The 22,863-nt window shown below is 40.3% G+C and overlaps 1 protein-coding gene across 1 annotated transcript; it reads right to left on the reverse strand.

Moving 5' to 3' along the window:
• Positions 1-993: 993 nt before the first annotated feature.
• On the reverse strand, positions 994-21,324 carry erlin2 (ER lipid raft associated 2). Its single transcript, XM_006797487.3, has 12 exons — positions 21,230-21,324; positions 16,536-16,643; positions 16,103-16,184; positions 11,486-11,532; positions 11,194-11,255; positions 10,965-11,090; positions 10,790-10,863; positions 7,435-7,493; positions 4,259-4,350; positions 4,060-4,149; positions 1,516-1,595; positions 994-1,430 (listed from the first exon to the last, which is right to left on the reverse strand). Exons 1-12 carry the CDS (start codon positions 21,313-21,315, stop codon positions 1,251-1,253), a joined length of 1,086 nt encoding a protein of 361 aa, XP_006797550.1. The 5' UTR covers positions 21,316-21,324; the 3' UTR covers positions 994-1,250.
• Between the last annotated feature and the right edge of the window lie 1,539 nt (positions 21,325-22,863).

Here is a 22,863-nt window from a genome sequence, read left to right on the forward strand (position 1 = left end):
AGAGATGACTCAACGTGGACTCATGAAGATTTCCCAACAGATTTTTTTCAAACACACTGGATAGTATGGTGTCTATGAGATCACTGAAGTGAGTAACAGAAAACTACAGACTGAGTTTATTGATGGTTAAAAACTCGTCATCATTACTACATCCTAGAGTGTTCCTCCTCCACAGCTGCGTCACGCCACCAAAGACTAAAAGGCAATTATTAATTCTTGTCTTATGAAGAGTCTTACAGGACGCCCACGAAATTGGTTACATAAAGAATTTTGCTTAATAGTTTTGTGAGAAGCTGATGTCACACACGAATACTTTGGTTATGTCATATTTCTTTCACAGTGGGGGTGGAAAAAGAAGAAGAAAACTCCAGAAACAAATAGTCTCTTAATCAGTTATTCAATGTGAGAAACACATATACAGAAAATATATAACAACATCACACAGGTGCACAAATCCAGCATTCAAAAGAAGTTGGAAAAACAAACTGCAGCAATCCAGTGATGTTGTCAGATGTGACAGTGAACAGCTACCTCAGTACATTCATCCTCAGAGACACATTTGGTCCATCTTTCAGGCAGAGAGCAGAGAAAAAAACACTCTTGATTACAGTCTGTGTGGAAATGTGAAACACGTAACTGAGTAACAGCATGGTTTCTGCAAAACATTCACCCAAACGCTCAACCTGCTTTGTGATGGTTATTTTGCTTTTTAAATAATGACCGTATCAAAAACTAATTAAAGCATGTTTATCTACCGTGACATGAATGAGACCAATCAGCTGACTTCCCCATGGAGACGGGCAGTGTTTAAAGGTGCCCTTTAAAAAGAACAACCTTTGACATTGTTGGCTGTGGGCATGCTTGAGGAATACAGCCATTACCTTAGTGGAATGGATGGTACAAACAAAGTATTGATGGATTTGGGATCCTTGATGCTTTGGCTACGTAGGCTCGATGCACAGACCATAAAAAAAACAAAAAAAACTGAGCAGCAGCAAGGACAAGTTTTTAAATTCTTATTTTGCTAAATGACAATAACGGATTTAATCACACTGTGTCTAGAGGACTTCAGTGGCCATCAGGACAAAGCGAATGCTCATGTTGTCTGTTCGGAGGCTGGAGAACAGGGATTCCTAGCAGTAATTCAGATGTGTTGAGAAGTACAGACCCGCAGTAGGCAGAGCTTCCCTTGGAGGGAAGCATCTCCTTCAGCTGATTGAGCCTTCCAGCAGGTGCCACTACTTTTCTGCCTAATCCAGGTCCATGATGTGCTCGGCAACAATGTCCATGGCTGCCGAGGCCTTGATGGAGCTCCCTGCTGAGCCAGAGTCCACAAACATCTGCGGTATGTCGTTCCCAAAGTAGATTTTGCTGTTGGCTGCGATGGCTTTGTATTTCATCAGCTGCAGGTACTCTGGTGTTAGCTTGACCTGTGAGAGGGAGCGACAGAATTCCAGTGAAGGAAGGTAATTTTGCAGCCCACATTTGTCAACCACAATATGTGTTTGTCTTTACCTTATTGGCCTCAGCCGCTCGCTGAGCCGTGTAGAACTCTGCATCGGCCTTGGCTTTCTGCCGGGCCAGGAAAGCACCGTCTATGAACCACAAACACAAACTCATATGAATCATTAGCGGCATGGCAGTTTAACAAAAACTCTACCGTAGGCGTCAGAGAGCGGGAAGCTGGAGGATTTTCTGCAAATATGTATTTGATCCAACCGCTAACTCCCAAATGCAGCAGCCAAAACAAATGCACTTGGAAAAGAGCAAACACGTGGCAGTACTTACTGCTGAGTTTTACACTTTCCATTATCAGATTTATAAAAATGTACCTGTACTGTACTCACAATGCAGCCTCAAATCAGTTCACTCGATGGATACATTCATTTTAGAGATCAAAGAAATAGGATCCCTTTAAAATTTAAACAGAATACTTTAAAAATGAACCCAGTAAATACAATCAAGTCATTCTTATGAAATCATTGTTTTAATAAAAGTGCATTTGTATAAAACACTGAAGTCAGACATTCACTGGCCACTTTGTTAGGTACACCTGTTCAACTAGACATTTAAACTAATGAGCAGTCAGCAGAAAATCTGTATTTGCAAGTAGAGATGGCACGATACCACTTTTTTATGTCCGATACCGATATCATAAATTTGGATATCTGCCGATACCGATATGAATCCGATATAGTGTGTTTTTTAATCAATAAAACTGTTTTTTTTAAAAAATATATTGCTGCATTTTGTATAGGTTCATACTCAAGTTTAAATAAACAACAACACTAAAGCTATTCTGTTATACCTGTATGTAAAAAATACACTGCACCCAAAATATTTCATCGTTCAGCAACACTGATCAATCTAATAAACTTAAACCTGCTCCATCCTCCCTATTCTGGTATTTTAAAGAGTACTTAGCAGAAATATTAAGCAACCTAACTAATAGGGTTGCAAACTCCCAGCAAAAAAAAAAAAAATAGGGAACCACCCCCCAACCTCCAGCTCATGATGCTTAATCGACGTAATCAACTTTAATTTGATGCAGTGTGGGGAAAAAAATGCACAGAAATAAATTATTTTTCAAGAATAATTAAATAGATTCAACATCTTTCTTCAACAGAATTGCAGACTGCACAGATGGTACCTTCCCAAAGGAAAAAGTACTATAGCTTACTAGGGTATATTAGACTTAACAGTTACTATATACAGTAATGGACTTCTATATATTTTACACAAGATTAAAACTTTGGGTGTAAGAGTCAGATAATTATTTATTAAAAACTAGACATTTTAAATGAGAATAAGAAAGAAAAGTATGTCTTTGTGCCCCCTTTTCCCTGTTCATGCCCTATCGGCCCCCCTGGCTAAACTTTGCTAGATCCGCCCCTGCACAGTTACCAGCCGTCAGCTAGAAAAAGATCCTGGTGTAGAAAGTAATAATAAATAAATTCTAACAACAGCTTATCAAGCTTAAACGTGCTGCTGTTGTTCAGCCGCTGGTTTCCTCTTTCTGGCGCGAAGTGGGCCAAAAACAAAGAAGAGAGACGGAGTCGCGACAGAAAAGCCGATCAGCTGATCATGAAGTAGCAGCAAGAGAGAGAGAGGCAGTCGCTCCATATATTGGTTGTTAAGCTTAACGTGGGAATGCTTTACAAACATTCAGAGATGAACTTACACACTTGCTTTACTTCTCTCTGGGAAAACTTCCTCGGAGATAAAATGCTGGTTTGGTAGCAAGGCTACAAATACACACAGCTGCTCTATCACGTGAGCACACTGCTCCGACGTGCTACGGTTATGAGCCGAGTTACGCCGTGTCGCAAGTTTTGTGAGGTGCTTTTTTGATATTTAATGGATCGGATTACATTTTTTATTTCTCTCCGATATCCGATCCAGTAATTTACGTCAGTATCGGACCGATACCGATGCGTAATATCGGATCGGTCCATCTCTATTTGCAAGTAATCGAGTCGACCTACAGTTCAAAGCGAGGATCAGAATGATGACATAAGTGACTGCATGTGCTCTGAGTATTTGAGAAACTGCTGGTCTGCTGGGATTTTCCCCACACAACCATGTCTTGTGTTTACAGAAAATGGTTTGAAAATATCCAGTAAGCCTCATTTATCTGGGTGAAAATGCCATCAAGAGAATAGCAAGACTGATTTGAGTTGATATGAAGGCAACAGTATATCAAATAACAACGTATACCCAATATCCAGGGTATGCAGAGGAGTATTTCAAAACACAGAGCGTGTCCAGCCAAGATATCTGCATCTGGGCTACAGAAACAGAAGACCACACTGGGTGTCACTCCTATCAGCTAAGAACAGAAAGCTGAGGCTAGACGATTAGAAAAATGTTGCCTGGCCTGATGAGGCTCCATTTCTGCCGCAGCATTTGGATAGCAGGGTCAGAATTTGGCAATAACACAGTAAAAGCATGTCTCAATGGTTCTGACTCATGCTGGTGATGAATGAATCGTTTCTCCTCGCTGAATGAAAAGCACCACAATCGCTCTTCTTTCTTCTTCCTTCACTGCTGGATACAAACCTTCAATCTCAGAGATTTTTTTTTCCGTTTCCTTCTCCATGACTTTCTGTCCAAACTTGATTTCTGCAACTTGAGCCACTTTCTCAGCCTCTACAAAAAACAGAACAAAACCCCAAAACACCCAAGCATGTTAGCATGTTGAGTGCAAATAACTCTGAACAAAGCGCTCTCAACATGACAGTCTCTCTTCGTTTCTCACCTATCACCGCTTTAATCCTCTCCGTCTCTGCCTCCTTCTCCACAACCTTCTGTGTCTGCTGGGAGATCAGCAGCTTGGTCTTCTCGCTCTCCCTGCGAACATGTTAAAGAGCAGTTAATAAAAAAAACAAAACAAAACAAAAATGCTTTAACTGAGAGCTACATGTGACTTCTGTGTGCAAGCTTGACTTTGGGAGCTGCTTGCTGCCGGATGTTTGTCGCTTGTTTCAATATTAACTTCCACAGAAATCAACATCATTACCAAAGAAACTCCAAGATTTGTGGAAGGGGATGACACAGCACTGGCAAAGGAGCTCGACCCTGGGTCTGCCCCCACAACTTTCCAAACCTTTATCTCAAATCTGTTATTCTGGCATCCAAACCACGTCTTGCAGTAAATTCTAATTCTCTGTTTTACCTTCAGCCTCAGAGGAGCCACTAGTGTCCACTCAGGAGACTAATGACTAATGCCTTTCCCACAGACTGGACTGCTTTTTGTAACACTATGATCTCAAGTTTCAAATTCACAATGTTTTTATTACTGTCCAGAACAAAAACCAAAACGAAGTCTGTCGTGGAAACAAAACTGAAAGAAACACATGAATCGAAGATCTAATTACCCTCCACAAACAGCAGTTATAGAGGAAAACAGGATAAAAAGCCTGACTTCCTGTGCTGCTGTCTAAACAAAGTACCAGAAATACAGATGCTACTGCCTCCCACAGGTCAGAAAGGTACTTTAGTGACCGAATCTAACAAAGTGAAAGTAGTGATACTGGAGACTTATTTAAAAAGGAATCAGTTTATTACAAGAGACTAGATTCTTATCAAGCTGTCGAAGTATACAGCTCACTGTTGTGGCTAGTGTGAACATTTCTTTATAATTTTATGCATGCACACACGCACTCATGCATGCATGTAGGGCTGTGCGATATGAACAAAATCTCATATCCCGATATAAGAATTCCATCGTCCCGATAACGATATAAATCACAAAAATGTAACATTTTCTGTAAATTATGTGAATCTCGGGCAGCTCGACTTGCGTGAAGTGTTTCCAGCTGCGCGTCATGTAGCTGGAGTGAAAGAAACTATATATTTTTACACATAAGTTGTAAAGGCCGCCGTTTTCGTTGTGAGTATTTATTACACGGCGTGCTGCGGGGAAAAGCCTGTTCTAACGTTTGAGTCTAAGGTTTATTTTTTAGCACCTGGCGGCTCTTTTTTACTTCTCATCCGTAAATAATCTGCTCTTTCACATGAGTCAGTTTATTTTGAAAAGTCTCAACAGGATCTTGAGCTTTATTGTGAAAGGTTTATGTGGAACATAAAGAAGCGGACACGCGAAGGTGTTACCGTCGCTGTTGCTAACGACAACGCATAAAAACAGGCGCTTGTCCATCAGTAGTGTGGTTATATTAAATATAAGAGAAAGAGAGAACTTTAAGAAATTAATATAGCGACTGCAGCGACCATCAGAACAATGAAAAAATATTGCCGTAAACAGTTTATTTTGCGACACCACGAAACAAACGATAGACGTTTTTATATCGTCATCCGATATATATCGTTATATCGAACAGCCCTACATGCATGCATACACTCTTTGCTTAAATACTGCAGAGCCCTTGCTAGAGCCGTTTCCCTGCTGGCTCCAGTTTTCCCATGACTGCATCAACGAGTTGAAAAAAAAACACGTTGATTTCGGTTTTAATCCGTGCAGCTTTTTAACTCTTCCACACACATCACTGCTTAACCAAGAACCTCCACTTTTTAGAAGGTCAGAAAAATAAAACTCACTTTTTTAGGCTCTCCCACCCAAAAAGTTTTATCAATCCAACTCCTCAGCAGCACAAGCTTGTTTTGGCTGCTCCCTTATTCAGAAGCGCCGCGGCAGGTAGAGCCCCATGTTTGAGTTGCAAGACTTTTAAGTTGGATGCTTCACAGCTCTACGGTGTATCAACACATTTGCCTTTCATAAGAAACATCACTGAATAGAGAATCAGATTAGAGGTGTGTAAAATTAATTAAAAATAAATAAATAAATAAATGAGACGAATCAAAAATATGTTGCGTTTCCGTTGTAGTGACCACATGTGAATAAGAGAGGAGCTCCCAATAAAACTCAAAGCTTCAGCTCTGCTTTCCCTCCACTCACAGGTTGATATGAATGCTGTACCTACATCGGGTCAAAAACAGCTGATTTACTGCTTATTCTACCTTCGTACTCTCACTTATGGCCAACATAGAAACCACAGTTTCTATTTTGTCAGTATGCACAACATGGGCGTCTGAGTGCGTAAACTTTGTAAGAACCTGAAGGAAAGCAGCAAACATGTCCACGAGCACACTGATGATTTTTTTGTGACCACTCAGCCTGTCCATGTGACACCAAAACACACACGCGTCCTTCACACAGCTCACCTGTGCCGTCTGTAGGAGCGTACACCACCAGCATGAGGTTAAGACTTCAGTTGTGTGTTTTTTCTTTTAGTTGTGCTGGTGGCAGTGGGTCACAGTTACACAGTTTTCCATGTAGCAATGAAAGGATATAGAAATCTGTTTGAATGTTATGCTATGGAATGTTTAACAAATGTCGTGAGTAAGTGAGGGCTTGGTGATCACATATGCAGGTCTACACATGATGTTCTGCTCTGATGGATTTAGGGTCATTATTAATGTTGTGATGATTTAAAGTAGTTTGTTTTAAGGTCAGAGTGAATGTGGGTGCTCACTTCACCGCTGTGGATCTTCTGCTACATGTTCAGACACAACAGGTCTCTGTGAATTATTCACTTTTCTACAGTTGCCTTGAATGTTTGCCATCGCCTCGCATAAAGAGCTTAAAGGATCTTCATTTAAGCATGCTTTCCCAGTAAGACAAGTCAGAGTTACACATAGTATTGTGTAATAGAGTAAATGCACCCACAGGTAACAAAGACCAGATGACTAACTACCATCTAAATTCTGTCCGTTATGTAACAACATATGGGCGTCCATGGAAGACTTAAGTGTATTAAGTTATTTAATTTCAAGTAAATTTTTATATTCTTCTCATTCAGTCCTTATAAACATCCCCAAAGGAGAAGTCTGGAAGAATCATATTATTTTTTCCTCCCCATTTCATATTCCTTGTGGAATAATTAGAAGAAAAACAAATCAAAAAACAAAACTCACATAAGCTCGTAGTTCCGGCGAATGCTCTCTGGGATGTTGGGCTTTGTGACACGGACCGCCTGTGGATAAACGGGACAGAAAAAACATTCAGATGGAATGCAACGACCAACAAGACCATAAAAAGAGCTTTTTACCACCAGAGAAGCTCCTGCTGGAGAGGAGCCCAGACCCAATGAAGTCCTGTTAAAGAACTCTCAACCGAAACTGTTATTTCAGCAGTTCCTGTTGATTTAGAGTAACCATGTGTGGAGGAGTAAAGCCCAGTGAAGCCCTTAACACTCCAGACTGACACATGGCTACACTGATGAGTGCAGTGAGGAGGTAAATTAACAGTGGGGAAGAAGAAAAAAAAATCATCAGGCTCTCTTGTAACTTTAAAGAAACACTGTTTTGTGATTTGATCCAAACTATGGGAGAGAGCCTTTGTAAATCGATTTTATGGACTGAAGACTGGGTTTAATTAGGCTAAAATTATCATGTGTAAATTATTACAAATGTGTAATGTTCCTCTCTGTCGCCTCATTTGAGCTTTCCCTTTATTAGAACAAGAAAACATTTGGCACTTTCCAAAGAAATGATTCAGAGTCAGACCGCCTGCCATCCAGATATTCAGTCAGCATTCAAGATCAGAAAAGGTCGACAGAGGATGACTAATAACGCCCCTCAGGAAACTTCACCTAAAATGAAAGTGAAAGCATCTGAGCTAAAAAGACCACGCAAAGCCTCTAATGTCTTTTTTATATCCGCCCAGTAGAAAAGCAAAACTTCTATAAATATATATAATCGACCAGAGAATAATATGTGTACTCTAAAAACATTAAAATCAGGTTTGGGGTTGGACCAATCCGAACTCCTCCGAAGAACTAAATTCAATCCTTTATAATAAATATCTACAGGTCAGAATTTGATTCACAAATGTGAACCATGTATTGCATTTTGTTTGATTCAGACAGCTCAGTTGTATAATAAACTAGTGTTTCATTTCCCAGACAAACTGTAATTCCTGTTGCATCAGTAACCTTGGAATAACTCTCATTGGTGCTATTGGCAACAGTTAGAGTACACAGACACCACTCTAACATGTGTCCAGCCACAAAAACAAGGAGAAAGCTAAAGCAGCACAAAGGCTGGAAGTGAGATTGAACATCTGGCACTGACTGTTTTTCAGAGGAGTTCTAGCTGCACCAGCATGATTACATTTTGCTTCTTCTACAGAGTAAGCAAAGAAAATGAAGATCTTAGGGAGGTTAAGCAACAGCAATTTTAAAACTGCTGACAGATCTACAGTCAGGCCTTCTTTATAATGTAAATAAACTCTTTTAACCAAGTTATCTTATCAACACAGTCTTACTCAGTCACAAAGATGTGCTAATTAACAAGGCATGCAGAGACTAAAGCCACAGCTTCCACTTTAATGAAGACATAATAACATACAGTCCTGGTCAAATGTTTAAGACCACTTGAAAAATGGCAACAACAAAAAAATTATATTTTGCATGTTTGGATCTTAACAAGGTTCAGAGTTTCAACATACAAGATGAAATGGGAGTGGGACCAAACATTTTTTGGAGCATGCAATTTATTAAAAACAAAGCTTAAACTGAAACAGGCTGTTTTACAGCTGATCAAAAGTTGCTTTAAAAGGCCAAATCTGTGCAAAAATGTGGATTCATGGTCATTTTCAGTCAGATAGTCACACTGTCATGACGTTCTGATGGCAAAGGCAAAAAATCCTTTTTGATCGTGGTCGGGTTGTTGAACTGCGTAAGCAGGGTCTCTGGCAGTGCGCCATCGCTGCTGAGGTGGGACGCAGTAAGGCATTAATTTGGAAATTCTTAAATGATCCTGAGAGTTATGGAACAAGAAAGTGAAAGACCCCCCAGAATTTCACCATCACTAGCTGAAGAATCCAAATGGCTGTCCGTTAAGACACTGGATGATCCTCAACCCAAATTAAGGCTGTTACCGGTGCCGACTGCAGCCCCATAACCATCAGACGGCATCTGAGACTGAAGGGCTTCAAAGACAAAAAATGTCTTCAAAGGCCTCGTCTCCTTGAACGCCACAGAACTGACTGTTTGGACTTTGGAGGAGAGCACCAAACATGAGTCAGTAAAGTTGGAGGACATTTTATTGTCTGCTTTTTCCTTCAGTGGAACAATGAAGCTTGAGGAGGTGCAGGGGTGTCAAACATGTCCAGATGTCACAGAGAGCATCCCTCATGACTGAGGGTCCTTGTCTGTGTGTTCACGACTGGGTTTTCCACCAGGACAATGCTACAGTACACAATGACTGCAGGACAAGGATAATAACATCACTCTTTTGGACCATTCTGCTTGTTCCCTTGATCTAAATCCAATTGAGAACCTTTAGAGATGGACGGCAAGTGAAGTTTACAAAAATGGACAACAGTTCCAGACAGCAGATGCCCTTCATGCTGCCGCCTTCGTCTTCATCTACCACTTGGTGAAATGTTCCCACTCACCTCATGGAAACACTTGCATTAAGCATGCCGCAACTGATTTTTGAAGTGAAAACAAAAACGGTGGAGCTGCTCATTACCGAGTTCATGTTTGGAACTTTGATTTCCGTTTTGAGGGGTTTACAGGTTTTTTTGGAGGTGTGAGCCTAACCTTTTGATCAGCTGTAAAACAACCTGATTCAGTTTAAGTGTTGTTGTTTTTTTTCAATAAATTGCATGCTCAAAAAATGTTTTGTCACACTCCCATTTCTTTCTTCTTGCATGTTGAAGCTCTACTTGGAAACGTGTTAAGATCCAACCATGCAAAACATGACTTTTTAACATTTTTCAAGTGGTCTTAAACTGGATCGGGACTGTATGATGAGACATTATGATAAGGGATCACAATGTTAGAATAATATAAGCTGACTGATCCAGAGCAGGTAATGTTTGCAGGTAATGTTTGCATGTACATCATGTACATGGAACAGAGTCTGAGAGAGGACAGAGGAATATGCAAACCTGTAGAGCTGTGTTTTACTATACTGTAGTATGAGTATATGTTGGAGCAGTAAGAACTGCACATTACTACATCACTACAAATGACCATGCACTTAATTAGTAATGTAGAAAAACTTTTTAGACCTGATTTCTAAGTCTGGTCTAGACTTTAAGGCTCAGTAGGGTTTATTGGTATTCAAAGGGTGTACCCGATCATGCATTCCCCATTATCTCTCATTGAGTCTTGGGTTTTGTCGAGTCAGCTAATGCAAAGAAAGCCCTGCTGTGTGGTACACCCTGTGCTGTCAGCAAACTGACACAGCTCTGACCTCATATTTACAATCACACTGAACTTCATTCTGGCCTGGGGTCTGTCTGATCCTCTGCCTTTACCTGAATGATAAGTCCAGGCGCCATGTTTGTTAGATCCTCTTGTAGCGTCAACTTCAGATTTTCATCTATTTGGTCTGTGGGGGAAAGTGTGCAAAAAAGGTAAACATGAAAAGCTCTGAAACACTTCCAGCTCTCCAACTGTTAACAATGGCGCCCTGAAGCCCCCGCCCCTCACCAAACAGGCCGATGTAGACCTCCTGCAGAGAGTGAACGCTGCAGAACTGGTTGAGTTCGTGGTGAACTTTGTTGAATATCAAGGCTTTGTCATAGTCTGCAGTGAAGTTCCTCACTATGTCATACACTGCAGAGATAGAAGTTTGAAAAATTACATTTTTATATATGCAGTTACAGCTGTCCTGATGATATTAGGATAAACACACTGTGTGGTGAAACGCTGAAATTACCCGCCGATGGAATGAGGTAGTTCACCACTTCTATGCGATCAAAGTAAATCATCACTCCTCCACTGAAAACAGAGACAAAAAAAGCAGCATATCATTCAAAAGCTTTTACGCAAACACCAGTGTGAACTGACAGGGGCGATTTTTTTGGTAGTTCAGACATGTTGGTGAATCTCTGATCCCTGCAGCGTTGGCGGTTGTGTGTGGGAGTCTGTATTGTGTCATGATAAATGCTGAGTTTAATAAGGCTTGAAACCACATCTGATACTGCTTAATCCAAAAACAGCAAACTAACCTTGTGCCACATGGTACGTTCTTCACTTCATCTGTCTGCAGCGTCGTCTACGAGATAAAGATCACATGTTCGACATGTTGATTTTAAACACTTCAAACTCCTTTTATTGGCTCCAACATGCTAATAAAAACACTCGACCAGTAGGACTCAGAGGAAACACAGCAACAGGACATCACATTGTTATTATATACCAGTGCAGCACCACAGAGAGCCTGACCAACATCTCAGTCTGGAATAATTTTGTTTCTCCTCGTAAGCCTAATTAATGTGGTCTTAATTTGACTCAACACGGGAAACCTCACCCGGCCCAGACACGGAAAGGATTAACAGATTGATAGCTCTTTCTCTACAATAGAAATAGAAAATAGAAATAGAAATAGTACAAATAAATAAATGAAGACAGAAATGGAGACAAAATATGGAGGATGAGGATGACTTGGATGGAAGGATGAGATTATTTAACAAGAGTAATGGACATTTTTTGGTTGTAACACCAAATAACCCCAACTAACAGTGTTTTTAGAAATCGTCGTGATGCCACAGTGATTTGACCTCTAACCTTTTGGACGTAAAAGGGCATCACTTCATCAGTCATAGTCAAAATGTCCTTTGGGAGGTCTCAGTGACCTCAGTGACCTGTGACCACCAAATTGTAATCAGCTCCACCTTCAGTTCAACTCGATGCTTGTGCCAAACATTCCATTAATCCCTAAGATATCATGTTCACAAGGAGGAATGATCGATTACGCCTCCATTCACAGCTGTCATACGCACTTGCCAAAAATGAAAAGAATACACTGCTCAGTGTTTCTCAGAAATATTTATTCTATATCTTTCAGGACGTAGACCGTTATCTCTGCATCATATTTCTGTCTATGCACAGTCATGCAGAAAATAAAGCGCACCCTCTTTCAGTCCTAAAGCGCCATATATAAGGACACAATAAAACATTGATCTGGTCCTGTTCATGCATGTGACATCATTGGGGTCATTGTCCTGCTGCATGACACAATTTTGGCCGAGCTTAAGCTGTCAGACAGATTTGACCCTATGATACTAGGATAGCAAGGTGCCCAGGTCCTCAGCCCCCCACCACCGTGCTAATATGAGGTGCTTTTCTGATATGCTGTGTTTGGTTTTCACCACCTGTGGCACTCTGCATTACATCTCCACTTAAGTCTCATCTGTCCAAAGGACGTTTTTCCAAAAGTCTTGCGGTTTGCTCAGTTTCTTGGAACAATATTATTATTACTGAGCTACAAACAGAACGATAACATGCATGCAAAGGCTACCAAAACCATAACCCCCTTGCTAGAAGCAATAATGTTTCACTAATACAGTGGTTTTCCTCAAAGAAACTGGGCCGTATTGAAAAAAATAATATCCATGCCCCTAGCTACTAAAGCCAAAACAAAGACAGAACTCAACCTGATAAGTTGCTTCAGTTTTAATAAGAAACTCTTGATTACCATCAGCTGCATTCAAACCACTAATTGCATAAAACTGCATTTTCATTTTTCCCCAACGACTGCAGGTAGTAGCTTGTAGCGAAATCTGATACAAAACATCTTTTCTTTGTTTATGATTAGCGTATTTTGCAGCCAGTCCCTGAAAAGAAAGAAAAGATCAACAATCAAGAATGAACAGTGTATGAAAACATTCTGTAGAGACGCAGGGCTCGCAAAATGTCAAAATCCCTGGTAGCCCTTCGGGCAGGCACTCTTCAGTTTTTGGTAGCCCAAAATAAATTTAAGTAGCCTGAATAAAAAAAAAGAGGACAATTTTTAGATTGATGTTTTGTTTCCTTTACAACATTATACATTAAAGTATAATATTTTAAAGGAAACAAAACATCAATCTAAAAATTGTTCAAACACAAATTACAACATTGTATAAAAATTACAATCATCAACTCAAATACTTGGTTCTAATTGAACAGAAATTTCTATGTGTAGAACATGAATCCGTCTGTGTCAGATCCTGAATTTGAAATTTCCACTGAAATCACAGGTAAGAGACAAGTGGAACCAAGATCGAGGCCATTTGCTTTTGAAGTTTGCAAAGACTGCTAAATTGTGCCAGTGGTAGTTCACTCTTTGCAACATAGTACGCTGTTCTAAACAGCTTTTTCAGGACTTCTTGTTATGCTTGGTTTGTTTTTAGTATGTTTTGTGCCATTGGTGTTTGTTCTGGGAAAGATACTGCAGACTGAGCAATAATGCATTTCTTGCATTTCTCATGGGTTCTGATGGGGTCTTTCTTAAAATGACTGGTCCCAGTAACAAAGGTGCTTGTCGACTCAGAAATCGAGGGAAACTCACAACACACCTGGCAGAACATCATGTTATTTAGCTCGTCATGTTCCAGCCACATAAATTCTTTTGTCCATGAAACCAAAAAAGCTGCGCTTTCCTTTTGCCTCATAGTCTGATTTGTCATAACTTTTACGATTTGTGATCGGCTTTTCTTTGGCTGCTCCTTCTCCACCCTGACCTGTCTTGTTTGGCTCTGCAGAACTAAAATACCTGCGTAAATCCATCTGCTTTTACTTGCATAACGTTGAGCAATTCTCTGCGCAATCAACCTCTATCACATGTTTAAGCTTGCTGCGGGAGATTTCACTTGTCATGTTTGATAGTAAGCTAACGATTGATAAGACGATGTCAGAGGAATTGGTGCGCAATTAATCTGTGACTTCCCAATCAGTACTGTCGCTCTCTATACGCAGTTCGTGCGATTGCAAAGTGAAAGCAAAAAACAAGCGCAAATTCAAACGCGATTTCAATATGTCACATATTGACAGTGGCTCACCGATGCCGATGACATAATTACTCAGCTACATTTGCAAAAGAATGCAAAAGCATTGACATATCTTTCCTTCCTATGATAGCCTGACGGGCAGGGCTGAGATGGATTTTGGTAGCCCAACTGGAAAAATCGCTAGCCCCGGGACGTTGGGCTAGCGATTTTGCGAGCCCTGATGTCTGGATCTGAAAAGAGAAGCTTCTCTCCTACAGGGCTACAAGAAGGGTGGACACTGACACCAGAGACCGAGCTCCAGCTACCTGAAGCGTCTGGTTGTAGCTGCTGCTAAAGGTGGCCCAACTTGCTGTTAAGGTCATGGAAGTGATTAATGTTTTACAAACTTTGGCTTCACCGTGCTAATCTTTACTCAAACTGCTTTTGTTTTATACGCGATACAGTTTGAAGATATAACAACTTAGTGTGAAGCTAAACAAAGAGCTTTTCATGTGTCTAATATATTTTCCCATCTTATATTGCAAGTACACTGTTATCTTCTGGGAGTGGGCCATATAATGGCTTAACCATGCCCACTTATATTTTACAGTAGAGGAGACACTCCTTCTCTGCACACACCTTTTGAAAGTTATGTTTAAACAATGATTGAGAAAGAAAGAAATCATTTACACTTGGCTTATATGGTCACATAAGACTTTGATGGTATTTTTTTATAAGTTTGTATGGGGAGAACAGTCCTCACACGGATATTCATTCAAAGAGAAGAACAATTGAACAACAGAACATCCAGCATTCACATCATCACTCCATAATACAGCCCACCCCATTGAAAGCACAGCATATTTATGATGCAAGATAAAGAAATATTGTTTGTTTTACTGCAAAATCACCATGAAATTGTTTACTTTTGTGTTACCAATAACAGTGTGACATTAATAATATTTATACTCCATTTTAGGGATGCACCGATACCGATACTGGTATCGGGGCCGATACTGTAAAATGTGTGTGTACTCATACTCGTAAAAGTTAACCGATACCATGAACCGATACTAACTTATTTCATTAATCAGAGGGTGGCTGGTCATTTCTGGTGTAGTTTTTTAGGGGGCCACTAGGGGGACATCCCGGGCTAAACAGGCACAGGGTTAGGCGAGTGAGACTGGCGGCTCCAGATAAAAAAGAGAAACTGGAGGCTGCTGTAGCTAGGCTAAACAAAATGTCAGCAGTGTGGAACAGCCAACTTTAACTCAGGTTTTGGAAAAGTGATAAAAAATGTCAAGAGAAAATCCACGGGCAGTTAAAATAACAGAGGCTCTGACTCATTTTATCGCTCTGGATGACCAGCCAATGCCGGTCGTGGAAAACATAGGATTGCACCGTCTTCGCAGCATACTCGAGCTGCGATATGAAATATAATAAATAAACAGAAGTGTTTATTTATTATTCTGAAAGCTCGAGACAGTGCCAATAGTTCAGTGATATTTTGTTAAATTACAATGTGGAGACTCTGCAATAATTTAACAGAAGTGCTTATTTTTCACTTGAAATTTTTTTGTGGTCATTTTTATTAAGATTTTATTTTTTAATCGGCAGAGAATGAAATAAAACCTGTCTTCCAATTCATTGCATTTGTGTGTGTGTGTGTGTGTGGTAGAAGTATCGGTTTTTGTACTCTGTATCGGCAAGTACTCAGATCCAAGTATTGGTATCTTATCGGTTTGAAAAAATTGGTATCGTTGCATCCTTACTCCATTTATTTATTTTGTATCCCACAGACAAAATGTGACATAAAGCGAGTAATGTTCAGATTATTAATAACCCGAGAGTTCCAATAAAAGGACCGGCATGACTCACCTGCACAGACTTGTATGTGGTGATGAAAGGAAGCATAAGATGGAAACCAGGACCGCTGGTGGTGGTCAGGAGAGCCCCTCCCCTGTGTGGCGCACAGTTAGAATCAGTAAAATCATTAAAACAAAAAACTTCCAACCTCAACCTAGAAATTTTCCAGGCTTCAGAGGACTCATTTGTGTAAAGAGCTCCAATTAAACAGGAAAAAATATGCAATTGAACCAATTATTTACTGCATGTCCATGCAAGTGCTGACATCCAAATATCCTGAAACTAAGCTGGCTTATAATAGCTAACAGCTGGTAATTACAGTGCTCACCGTGGAACAGACAAGACGCTAAAAGCAAAATAATCTGAAGCAGGTGCTTGATTCTGGAAAGTTGTGCAACAGAGGATTGTAACGCTAATCTCCCACATAATAAGTAAAACAGCTCACCTGTAGTAAACTCCAGTGTGCCCCTCATCAATCTTGTGCACGGAGGCCAACAGCGCTGCCCCTCCAAGAGCAGCAATTATTGAGAATACGGCACCCCACTGTGCCATCCTGGCAAGAAGACAGGAGAGACAGCATGTGAAAATAATGAGCAGATGGAGCTTCTCTTCTGGTGTTTTCACACCGACGGTCCTAATTACAATCAAATGCTCACACAATCATCCAGCTACATGTCGCAGAACAACTGTCTATCCTGCCAGCGGGCTACAAAGTGCAGCAGTAACACACTGCAGCTTCCTTCTTCCTCACTGGTTTATCTCCTCTCAGCTCAGGCTTAGCCAGACATCAGCTGTGACCTTGTCACACTGAAAGAGGATTGAGCACCGTTGGCCTAGAGACAGCTCAACGCATTGCCACTTTAGAAAACACGTGCAAATAGTCAGAACGCGAGCCAACACAAACTCAAACGCGCCATGGAAGCAGCAACAAAAAAAATTTCCAAGTAAAAAGTTGAATTTGACATTTAAGCTGACAAGCAGCTGACTTCAATAACTTCATAAGTCCTAACACATCGGAAAAAAAGCAAACAACAGCATCCTGGTCTGTTCATAGATTTTTAGTCGAGTTGTAGTTTTAATGTGCAACATCTGTCGCCAAATGAATGAAGACATGTTCTTGGCTGGCTGGTGTTTAGTCCATTTTTGTTTGTTTGGTTTTTTAAACTGGAGTATACTGAGCTCGTTTGTCACGGAGTGACACTTTTTACTTATGCTCCACACAGAGACAGTCCACAGAGCATCATCAGGCTGGATTTTTCAGTTAGGTAACTAAAGGATCGTTACTACACGTCTCACATTGCAGTGGAATGTGAAGGATTCAGAAATTGTTCTCCAGGCTTCCCGGAAGAGATTCAAACTCCTTCTTTTGATGTTTCTGCCTTTTGTTCCGTTTCCTGTTATGTTGATCCCACACTGCTTCAATAAAATTTGGATTCACAAGATTCCTTGTGTAATTTGGCAAATCTGTCTTTTCTCCCCGTTTCCCTTCCTTCAGAATGGCTTTGACAGCTACCTTCTCACTGAGATCATTTCTGATGCAACCTCAGCAAACAACTGGTGGGATCAACTAAAGGGCCCAGGTCCTGTTTCAGGTCTTTGGAGTTTTTCCTATTTCTGAGGAACATAACTTTCATATTCTGCTCATCTGCATTAGATAGTTTTTCAGGCCTGCTACTTAATCTACTTAATATTTTGTCCTCTGTTTCTTTTTTTAATGACACTGCACACCATGCCAAGATGGGCCAAAACTTCAGCCAATAGTTCTTTGTGCCTGTAAAATGGTAAATGGCCTGTATTTGTATAGCGCTTTTACTAGTCCCGCCTAGGGACCCCAAAGCGCTTTACACACCCATTCACACACTGGTGGAGGCTACAGTTGTAGCCACAGCTGCCCTGGGGCAGACTGAAGGAAGCGAGGCTGCCATATCGCGCCATCGGCCCTTCTGGCCAACACCAGTAGGCGGTAGGTGAAGCGTCTTGCCCAAGGACACAACGACCGAGACTGTCCGAGCCGGGGCTCGAACCGGCAACCTTCCGATTAGAAAGCGAACTCCCAACTCTTGCAAGAGTCAAGAGTCTCTTGAGCCTTTTACGACCATGGCTCAAGAGCACGGTCGTAAAACTGTTATCTTTGTTATTTCTCATAGATGTAACTAAACAAATGAGAACATATGATGACTTGTTGTGACACGCTGTCAGTTCAATATAATCTCTGCTCAGTTGTCTGTTAGGTGTAGAAACAACACTGGCTCATCCCTTGAGTTAGGCGTCTATTTTCTGCTCAACTGATTCAAGAGTTAAACGGATTAACCAAAAAAGAACAAAAAAAAAAGAGAGAGAGAGTTTTCTGTTCAGCTCCACCCCCGAGTCTTCAGATCCAGTGTGGAAACATGGTGACAGCTAGTAATGTCAGCTTCACAGCAAGACGACATCAACTAGTGAGTGACATAATTAGTTCATTAGCTCTACAGTCTCTGGTTGTAAACGGTGTTACAAATTAATCTCTCCTCCAGTGGTTGTGGTTTTCCAAGTATGACAAGTTGTTTCTGTCTCTACACGCTCAAGCTGTTTCTACAGCATCTCATTTGTGCTGGAACCATTACAGAATGAGAAACAACACCACTCATTTTACTGATGTCAAAAAATAGATGTCCACAGGTTACAGCATGTGGAGGAAAGAAGGCTGCATTCAAACTTACTGATGTGCTGCACACCACTTCTTTCTCAACAGGGCGGCGTTCAGGTGTGTTAATACTAATTAGATATTTAGATATATTAATATAGGATAGATTTCTATATCCAATTGTGGTCAGATGTTTCCATAAAATCATTATGAGCATGAATGTCATTGTAATTTTGTGTTTTTAATTATTTTATTTGAACTGTTCTTTTTCTGGGGTGGAAGATTGCAGAGTACACATCTTGGATCGCTTAAAAAAAAAGAAGAAAAAAAAAGAAAAAGAGTGTGGTGCACACGTTATTTTTATTTTGGACTAATCCATGAGGCTCACATGTATATACAGGCACAAATTTACACATACAGGCCTGCTTGTATTTGGTTTAATGTCTTAAGTAGCACCAACAAGCTTTGATATTTGACCACTTTTCTTGGCAGAATTGGCAGAGTTCACTTAAATTGTTAGGTTTCCCAGCACAGACTCGGCTTTTAAACACAGTTTAAAGTTTCCATACTTGAGGTCGAGGCTTTGAGAAAACTACTCCAGGGCATTAGTGCTAGCCTGTTTTATCCGTTCTAAAACAAGTTTTAATGTGTGTTTGGGATCACTGCTCTGTTTGAACACACAGTTGTGTACAACTATTAACCATCTAGCTGCTAATTTGAGGTGGAAAATTTGGAGTTAGCCCTCTTTCTTCATTACTCCATCCACTTTGTGCAGTGTTCCAGTAACAGGGCAGCAAAACAGCCCAAGAACATGATGTCACCACCACTATTCTTGGCAGCTGGTTCAGTAGGTTTTAAAGCCTTGCCTTGACCACTTCAAACATATATTTTGTCACTGTGATCAAATAGCTAAATCCTGGCCTTATCTGACCCTAAAACTTTTCTCCAGAAGGCATTTGGCTTGCCCATGTGCACAGCTGCAAATTTCAGTGAAGCTTGTAGGCGTTAATTTTGGAACATCACTTTTTTCTTGGTCGACATCCTCTCAGTACATGGTGATGTAAAACTGGCTTCACTGGTATTCCTGCAGTTTCTGGATCATGGCAGGCTTGAGTCTTAGTAGTTCCTGAAGACCCCATTATGAATTTACTCTCATCTGAGGGGTAACAATTTGCCAAGGTCTGGAAGAAGACTCCAAGTGGTGAAACGTGTGAATAACTCCACCTACGTACAGCTGTTTGAGATGATAATCCTGGAATGGAGACCATCCCAAATTGTGAAATTCTCCTCCTTAGATCTGCACCGTGATCCTTGAACTGTCTCATTGTGCTGAGTATCGGTGAATACAGTCAGTGCTGTCAAATAAATCTTTTGGCAAAGATAACCTACCAGTCATGAGGACTAAATTAAAAGTCCTTGGCCTTGTCGAGTTAAAACAAATTGTAGAACCTTTGGCGCCATTTATGGAAATATCTAAGTGAGTGTATGATATATTTGAGCCTGCATGTACACTCTTGACCTTGTGTGGATCAACGAAAATCCCAAATAAATTAAAATTTGTGGACCCAACCCTTGTTTTTATAAAATCATTAAAGCTGACTGTACAACCATTTCACACTAACAGCTCACTGAAAACTCCAAATTGCATCCATCGTATTTATGCCCATGCTGAGTGTGTCTGAACTTGTGACCACAACTGCAAACTTCCTGTTGACTAACTTGACCTGATGGAGCTAGATATGGAGCCATTGCAGCTTTGCTTAGTAAAGATTTGCAGAGATGTAATCTGGTAACCCTGCTAACTCAAATGGCTTTTATAAATACAATGCTTAAAAACATATGGAGAGATATAATCCAATTTTGATTTCTCTACTGATCTACAACCTTTTGCTTTTTAATATACAATAGTGTTGGATATATTTATTAACGCTGCAAACTTTAAAAGCAATGAAACTGGGTTTGCTTCCAGTATTAAACGTTTAAAACAAGTTGTGTGCACAGCTTCCTCAGATAAACGAACACACCACCATTACAGCATTTCAAAGTTCAAGTTAACGTTGGATTAAATTTAAAACACACTTAGGCGAAACATGTACGCCGAATAAAAGGAAAGACCCTAAACAGCTGACTGTAGCATGAAAATGATTAAAATGGGACAGCCACGTACGACATACAACTAAACCAAATGAAAAAATCCAAATATTTGAATGGGATTCAGATTCATGGGCTTCGTGGCTTAGCAACAGCGGGATATAAGTTGTTACATTATTGCTGCCTCACAGAAAGGAGCCTCTTTCAGTGGCAGACCTTATCCAGATGTCTCAACCTTCACTTGAGTGTCCGTTTTAAAAGCTTAACACGAGGCCAAACACTAAATCATGTTTAGCTAACACTGCTAAGTAAAACAACCTTAGCCAGTGTCTTTCCTTCTAACATGCTGGTGGCATGTGAAACGGCGATGGTACATAGTTTAAATATGCAGAAAGGCACATTTCTGTAGCTCAACAATATCTTACCTGTAGTTTCTGCTAAGATGACAGCAACACAAATAAGAAACACCTCCGGTACTTTCTTTTTCGTTTTCCTTTTGACTGTGCGGCATCTTTTGCTTTTTTTTTTACTTGCGCCCTCTGGCGGACAGCCAGCATACCGCATGTGCTTCACTGAGCCAGGGCTATCTACGGGGTCAAGTTGAAGATGCAGTTTTGTTTTGTTAGTGTTGTAGGGCAGCTGATTTACTGTGTGCACCACAGTTTTAACCTCCTAAGACCCGAACTCTTCCACGGCATGCATTTTCAATTTCTCTTTGATATTTGGGCATATTGGGGCATATGAATGTAAAAACAAAGAATTACCAGACGTATTTATTTTTTTTAACTTATTTTTGTTTTTAAGAAAAATAAGAGCCACATATGAGGATATTCATTTAAAATTTTGATAGAACAGTAGCAGTATAATGTCCTCGTAAAAGGATATCAGGCCCTTGTAGAGCAAAATTGTGTATTTTGGTCTAAATAACCCAAAATGTGATGTCCACATATGTAGACGCCAGGTTCTAGGAGGTTAATATGGTGGGGGTTATTATCACGCTGATTAGGTGACACCTCTGACACTGCCACAACAGGAAAGACAGCCAAAGACTATGGTTAAAACTCAAAGTCTGGGTCTGGGTCAGACTATAGCCTGCATATGAAATATGCAAACTAAAACTTTTCAAACATGTAACATGCAAGGAAAGATCAATTATAAAGCAGAATGAGGACAACAATAAGTGCAACTTCAGCTTTTTGTCTTATTATATTTGCCAAAGACGACATGTGTGTGTGTGTCATTCTTTCTGTCTGTAAACAATAAATCTCAGGGAAAGACTGAACAGGTTGATCCGGAGGGTCAGCTGTCTTCTAGGATGCCCTCTGGACCCAGTGGAGGTGGTGAGTGACAGGAGAATGGCGGCTAAGCTGTCTTCCCTGTTGGACAACATCTCCCACCCCATGCAGGAGACTCTGACAGCACTGAGCAGCTCCTTCAGTGGCAGGTTGTGGGACGGAGAGATTCCACAGGTTTTTCCTTCCTACTGCTGTCAGACTCAACAACAATGACTTCACAGCTGACCAAACACACACATATACACATGTGCAATAACACTAAGTGCAATCCTCTTTTTCTGACATCATAACATAACATATTCTATTGTACATAGTATCTTATTTTTATTATCTTATCCTATTCCAGTGTATTTCTTAATTTTTGCTACTCTAACTTTGCACTGTCCACTTTCTGCTGTGAAACAACACATTTCCCAAGTGTGGGACTAATAAAGGTTATCTTATATCATCTTATAAAACCTTGTACAGGTGTAGAGGTGGGTCATGTTAACAATCCATTCAAATTTGCCTTACATCCAATGAGGTCTTCAATGTCAACTTAATGATTTATTGGTAAAAAATGAACACAAAAACATATAATTTAGAAACGGTGAAGGTTACAAGTGTGCTCTGTATTATCCACATATAGAAAGTACAGTATAAAAGTTTTAAATATCATGTCACATTTGACCTCTCATTCAAGATCAGTAGATTGATCTGAGGCTCAAAGTGATAATCATGCTCTATAGGACTATTTAAAAATATGCATACAGGCATATTGTTAG

Source organism: Neolamprologus brichardi, chromosome 12 (assembly GCF_056152115.1).
Source record: "Neolamprologus brichardi isolate AB-2024 chromosome 12, ASM5615211v1, whole genome shotgun sequence".
Lineage (NCBI taxonomy): Eukaryota > Metazoa > Chordata > Actinopteri > Cichliformes > Cichlidae > Neolamprologus > Neolamprologus brichardi.